The following is a 7331-nucleotide window of genomic DNA, read 5'->3' as shown; positions in this document are numbered from 1 at the left end:
GCCCCTATACAATTAGTCAAAGTTTGGCTGTGATAATATTAATAATGCAAAGTTCTCGAGAAATGGTGTGCTGTTTTTAGTGTTGAAAAATGATAAACTATTATCTTTTTACTATTTATTTTTTGAAGTTTTTAAAATTTTTTTAAATTTTTTTTATTTAATGATTAAAGAAGTGAGTATTAATAAAATTACATATATTTTTAATTTTATCTTAATGTTTAAGAATGTTAAGAAATTACTTAAAAAAATAATAAATAAATAAATAGACTATAAATAATAAAGGGTGGCTTTTTTAATCAAATAGAAGTGTTAATTTGGAGAGGTAAAGTAGACTTTCTCGACAATAAAAGTATAGTAATCCTTCACTACCCGTTTAGTGTTTGTTTGCGCAGTCTTTTATGGTCTTGCTTGGTAGAACAGCAACCTGATAACCCACCCGTGCATTATTTTCAGGAGCACCACTACGTACGGTCCCAGTTCGGGAATTCCCCTTGCAGTCCTATTAATACATCAGCTCCGCTAGTTACAACTGGCCTGCAGAACCGCAGTGCAACCGGCTGTTATTTATTTCATTTCTTGAGTTAAAAAAAAGAGGGCCCACCAAAAGAGGGACACCAGTCACACCACTGCCCCATTGCTAAGATGAAACCCTTAGAAAGTTTCAGGATTCTTTCGGTACAGCTCCATTACTACAGCTCCTCTCAAATTATTCCATCGTCGGCTCCTCAGTTTCTACTACTACCATTACTCCAACCATTGCTTTCCTGCTTGCCTCTAGCTTTCAGCAATAAAATTTCATCAATGATAGTATCAAAGACACTCGTGCACCCAATCATTTTCAAAGCTCAGCACCATTTGAAGGCTTGCAAATAGTGGATAATAGTGAAGCTCATCAGATTGCCATGAAAGAAGTGAAGCTCCATTGCATAACCAAAAATTATTTTCCATTTGTCTCCCTCCTTTTTAATCATCTTATTTGGGTCATTGCTAGTTACTTAGGTTTTTGTTGATTACTCCTATTTTTTAATGAATTTTATGGTCACAGTGGGGCGGGGTTTCAAAAGCGAAGTTAGCAAAAAAAAAAAAAAAGGAGCAAGATATTTCATTGAAGCAAAGTTGAGAGGAGTTTTGATCAGAACGATTGTTTTTGGAGCAAAAACTCAGCCTTTTAGTTTTATTATCAAGGTTGAGTCGACTCACTGATTGCGCTGAGAGCAACCTCGAGTCCTAATCTTCATCTCATCGACTTGGGTATAATCATCATCGTCACAATCACCTACGCAGTACTATCGAAGGGGAAAGGGGAACCATTGAGTGAGAAGGTGGAAGACGAAGACGAATGAGGAAAGAGGGATTTCGAGAGAGCTCTGGAAGGCGAAGGGGAAATGAGGATTTTAGTGGAAAGAAACAAGACAGAGGAAAATAAAGGAAATTTTAGAAAAGAAGGAAACGACATCGTTTCAATTTGCCACGTGGGATGCGGTTTCTCCACGATTCTCCTGGCCGGTTGTGTATAGAGTTTTTCTTAATACATTGCACGTGTTTATCATGCGAATGACCAAATTGTCCCTAATTTCTATCTGAGAAATAAAATAGCGAGAAAGCAACTGAAACTCAAAATCTGAAAATTTTCCTCCCACCATCGCCGGCCTCCTCCATCAGCGTTGGCCGCCTAGCACGTAAGGAATTTGTCAGCCCTAAATTTGTTTGTCTTCCGAAATCCAATGTTTCTCTTGCAGAAGTCTAAACATCTGGTGTTTCTTTGTGTTCCTTTCTTTCTGGATGAATCTCTTGTAGGAATAAATTAGATGAAACTCACATTGTTTTGGGTCCCCCAGGGGTGTTTTGGGTTTTGGGTCCAGTGGTATTATTAATCTAGATTTTTAGTTTTAATTTTTGTTCAGACAAGCTCGTAGGTATTTGGGGTCTACATGTTATTGTAGTGGATGATCTTGGCTCTCGGTTCTATTGGTTCCAGGAAAGGTATTTGTGATGTGAGCCTTTTTTTTGTTATAAAGCCTAGATCTAGACAAGCTCATAGCAGGAATCATATTCTCGGTATTGAAATAAGTTATAACATCTTGGCTGAGGAAGGGGATGGACTCGAGCAGGGGATGACGGTTAGAGTTGGGGAAGGCAATAGAGAACTTGATCTGAGAAGGGGACAGTGGTGAGGGCTGAGGAAGGGGATGACAGTTAGAACTGAGGAAGGGGATGAAATTCCTTTCACACTTTTGAGAGGACTCGTCAAGCTGAGGGGATGGGTTAGACGACGAGTCAGGTGAAAAATTGGGGTGCGCTCGCAGTCCCCGAACGGGGACTGTCGGGGACTGCAAATACAATAATTCTATTTTCAGATTCTGACGTCTTGTGCCTTGTGGATTTCAGTGCCTTCAAGAAACTTGTACAGAACATTACTCAACAGTCAACAATCATCACATAATATAATGTTGCATTGTTCTTGTCTGCTGTTGTCAGCCATTTTTATGGATTATCTACTGAAGTGCTCAGTTCCATCCAAGCATAGCAAAGAAATCTGGGTGGTCTAAGAGGATGGAACCTGTGATTTAACTTGTCCATTTTGATCTTATTATTGTTGATATTGCTTCTTTTTGAAAAGAACAATTTCATTCAACCACTCACTTCAGGGGAGTGATAAAAGCCCTTATTAGACAAACCGGTCCAAAATTAGGAAAAATAAAGTTTGTTTTGAATGGGCATAAATTGCTTTTTCTTCTTTACGGGATAAAGTTATTTCTTAAGTTTTTTGAGTCTGAATCTATGATCACACGTTGAAGTGTCAAGATGTATATGGTGGACGGCCCGTAGACCCAAGCTTTGGCCCTGGGAAGGAAATCTTTAATATAAGAGTAATGTTAGGTACAAGTTTTAAATAGACAAATCTTATATAAGCATTTTATTTTATCCTATACATTCTTTTAGGACAAGCTGAGTCTATATGTGGACCTTGCTCACACCCAGCATATCTAATAAAGCTGTTTGGCTATGTGTGGAAACATTACCATTAGTGTCTACAATAATTGCTCTATCTTTTACTAAGAACAATAAGAAAAAAAAAATAAAGTACAAAAATAAAATTAATCACACACGAACACAAGATTTATATGCTTTGAATGTATACAGTGCGGCAATACGACGACCGTATGAAAATAATACAATATATATATACATAATAAACCTTAATTAGTGGAGTGGTCGGATCGGATCGATTGAAAAACAAAAAAGGGTCCAAGGTTTTTTCGGAGTATTTGCCCCTGGAAACCTCCCCTCCTTCTATACGAGGGCGAGCTCACTAAAAATCCAAAAACAAAAGAACGTAATAAAATCTTGTCTGGTTGGATCATCAAATCAAACAACCGTCAAACAGGGTCATGCTACAAATAAAAAACCCAACATCTTTTACACATCTGTATATAATTTCTGCTATAGTTTTTTGGTTATAGAGAGAATTCGATCGTTTTACTTAAAGAGTATCTATCCTTATAAGTTATTTTATTTTCAAAGTAAGATCCATCAATCCCAGATTCTCTTCTCATAGGGAGCATTTTGTTTTTCAAGCTTGAGCTGAATGTTGCAGTACCAATGCTATTCAGCTTGAGCTGGATTTGGACCTTTGTGATTTTTTGCTCCATTTATTATTTAATAACACATTCCATGAACATAATCTGAATCTCACACGTGATGTTTATTAGTAAATGAGGGTGAATCTGACATGGGACCTGACACGTTTGTTTTCCAAGCGTCTTTTATTTTACGTTTCTGCTGAGGTTTATAGAATAATGCAACTATACCTGTGCCTCTTCAATTTATTCTCTCATTTTAATCTCATTTTAATCATTTATATATTTAATTTTTTTTTAATAATTAAGAAAGTGACTATTTATATTTTTTTAATTTTTTAAACATATTTAAAAAATATTTGAAATAAAAAATAATAATTTATACTAAACAACATACAAAATGGACAAATAAAATGACAAAATAGCACCGCTCCTTATATTTTGTAAGCAATGCATATATGGAAGACAAATTACTACAATGATTATTTAATGGACCAATCCATCTGCCAATTATCGCTGTTTTGGGGTTTTGGATTCCATCTTTAGCAAAAGCACATGCTTTACATGAATGCATGAAAAATTGGATCAACATCTCTTTGCATTAATTGTCTATCTCAAATATCTCTTTCTCATTAAACATTATAAAATTTATATGATATATTAATCTCCGTTTAAATATTAGAATATATATATATATATGATCTTAGCCTACAATTATAAAGGTCATCAACCCCTAAGCTTAGAAGTTGTGATTTTAAATTAAGGTCGTGTTGCACATTTATAATATTTAGAATTATACTGGAAACAACTCTAAGACCGTTCAAGACGAGTCTCTTCGATATATATTATTTTACAAAAATTCTATGTTAAGTCATTTTTATATATTTTTTATGTATTTTATTAATGTGATTGATTGCGTTATTTTTTTTTAATATAAAATAATTAGTTTAGATAATTACATCAATACATTGCATAAAAAATACGTAAAACTAAATATATATTACCGAACTCTTATAAAATATTAATCAGGCCGAGATTTGGAAACATCCCGTATCTGCACTAAAGCTTAAAAATGCTGGTGCGGTACATAAAAAAGAATAAATTAAGCATAACACATGTTTTTGCACGAACCCATGAAAAACCTGAGTTCTGTATCAACCAACAAAACAAAAGGGCAATATTGTATAAAGGTTCGGATCGGAAAAAGATATATTCTGCACCCGATATCGTGGATACTGCAATTGTAACGCCTAATGAAATGCTTGATCTTTAAAAATAATACTCCTATAAAAAAAATCTTTATGTCTTTCTTATAATTAAATATTGAAGCCTAATATCTCAAAATCATGTCCTTGAGTTTTGCAATTTTCTAACCTATACTCCAACATTAATCAAAATTCCTCCTAGGTGTCTACAAAATCATAACCGCATAACTTATACTCTATAAAAAATAATCAATGATATAATTAGAATTTCATTAAAATATTATAAAGAGTAAGAACTTCTCATTTCTAAGCAATATGAGATCTCATACACCACCTACACATATATCCCTTATCAAAATAGGTTATCACATTAATTTTACAATCAAGATAATGTAATCACCAATTGGGTTAGAGTGTGCGTTGTTGCAAAAAATCCATCAAGTTCTTACCAAGTTACCAACAATGTTACAAACAAGAAAAAGGCAACGAGAGAAATAACAATCATATGATATAGAAATTTACGTGATTTGAGAACATGCCTACGTCCATAAAATTACAGAGGATTCTATTCAGTAAAAAATAAGAATAAATTGTGGAGTTATAAATTGTGGAGTTTATATATAAGAATAAACTCTTGAAAAACATATTTTAGGTTATACTATCTCTGTTTCTGCCTCACGTTTTCTTATCTCACAAATTAGACTCCATAAAGCCAACATGCACAACTGCATCAACTAATAGTGTAATCACGGCCAGTTCATCGATCAAGGCTAAAACCATGGGTTTTACGAGTAAAAGTTTTTAGTCTATTGACTTTTTTAGTAAGATTATTGATACATTTGTAATTCTTTTCGATTCTAGTAAATTAAACGTGATTTGAATGCATGCACTAACGTCTTGTCTATGGCCTAGCTATATTTAATTACAATAAAAAAATAAAAAATAAAAAAAGGTGCAGCACTCGTCCAAATTAGAGGGCCAGTCTTGTTGAATTATCGTGAAAAAAATAGCAGTGGTGGCATGAAAGTATCTTTGTGACAAATACATTCCCCTAATGCGGCAATCATTCTTGAAAAATCATAAACATAGATGACTCTTGTATATATATATGAAGCTTTAACCTGAAATGTCTCACCACATCTGCAATTAATAGAGCTTGCTCAAACAGAGGGAGAAAGAGATGGAAAATACACAGAGATCAGAGTGGGATGAGGAAGAAAAACAAGCGGAAGTGGGTATCTGGAAATACATATTCGGTTTCACAGAAATGGCACTAGTCAAGTGCGCCATTGAACTTGGGATAGCTGATACCATTGAAAGCCATGGAGGAGGCCCTATGACACTCTCCGAGTTGTCATCAACTCTAGGTTGCGATCCGTCCCCACTCTACCGCGTTATGAGGTTCCTAACGCACCGCGGAATATTCAAAGAGATGCCCACAACCCAAGGCTCCCCAGGTTATGCACAAACACGTCTATCTAGCCGTCTTTTGCGGAATGGAGAACATAGCGTGGCTGCTCTTATTTTGTTTGAGAGCAGCCCAGTTATGCTGGCACCATGGCATAGCCTAAGTGCCCGTGTTCTAGCCTATGAGACTGCACCGTTTGATGTAGTTCATGGTGAAGACATATGGAGGTATGCAGCAGAAAATCCTGGTCATAGCCGTCTCCTCAATGAAGCAATGGCGTGTGATGCCAGGTTGGTGGTGCCTGCGATTCTTCAAGGTTGTCCAGAGGTATTTGACGGGCTTAGCAGTTTGGTGGACGTGGGTGGAGGCAACGGAATGACTTTGCAGTTGTTGGTTAAGTCGTGTCAATGGATTCGAGGCATCAACTTTGATCTTCCCCATGTTGTCTCTGACGCGGCAGAGTTCCCCGGAATTGAACATGTCGGAGGTGACATGTTTGCAAGTGTTCCAAAGGCTGATGCTGCTTTCCTAATGGTAAGTATGGTCCACGATGAAAATGTTGCCATCAACGTATGTCATTTATTTGATTAGTATCCTTGACGATGTCTAGCTCATTGGCTTAATTCCTTTATGTATTACGTTTGTGAATCGCAGTGGGTTCTGCATGATTGGGGAGACAACGAATGCATCCAAATCCTGAAAAAATGCAGAGAAGCTATTTCGGAGGACAAAGGGAAGGTGATAATTGTTGAGGCTGTAATTGATCAAGAAGCAAAAATATCGGACAAACTAAGAGATGCGAGGTTGGCGCTAGACATGATAATGATGGCTCATACTACAACGGGCAAAGAGAGAACTTTAGAGGAGTGGGGACTTGTTCTTGGGAAGGCAGGATTTAGCAGGTACAGGGCGAAACCCATTCGTGCTGTGCAATCTGTAATTGAGGCATTTCCTTAAATTCATATATATAGTAAGCCAAGGAATGTGCCTGGTTCTCTAGTCTTTATGAGTGTTCTAGTTTTCTTTCAGTTTGCGTTAATTGTCATGGCTACCACTATAAGACGAGTTGTCTTGATGTAGTTTGCTTGGTGTTTTAAGTGCATCTATGATAATGGAAAAGTTTGTTTACTTTTACAA

At 36.1% G+C, this 7331-nt stretch overlaps 1 protein-coding gene across 1 annotated transcript; it reads left to right on the top strand.

The window, feature by feature from the left end:
- Positions 1-5919: 5919 nt before the first annotated feature.
- Positions 5920-7331, top strand: LOC108993389 (acetylserotonin O-methyltransferase-like). Its single transcript, XM_018968287.2, has 2 exons — positions 5920-6728; positions 6849-7331. The coding sequence occupies exons 1-2, from the start codon at positions 5967-5969 to the stop codon at positions 7149-7151; spliced, it is 1065 nt and encodes a 354-aa protein (XP_018823832.2). The 5' UTR covers positions 5920-5966; the 3' UTR covers positions 7152-7331.

The sequence above is a fragment of the Juglans regia genome, chromosome 13, assembly GCF_001411555.2.
Source record: "Juglans regia cultivar Chandler chromosome 13, Walnut 2.0, whole genome shotgun sequence".
Taxonomy (NCBI): domain Eukaryota; kingdom Viridiplantae; phylum Streptophyta; class Magnoliopsida; order Fagales; family Juglandaceae; genus Juglans; species Juglans regia.
The sequence above is the reverse complement of the archived record's forward strand: the minus strand, read 5'-3'. Positions and strand labels throughout refer to the sequence as shown.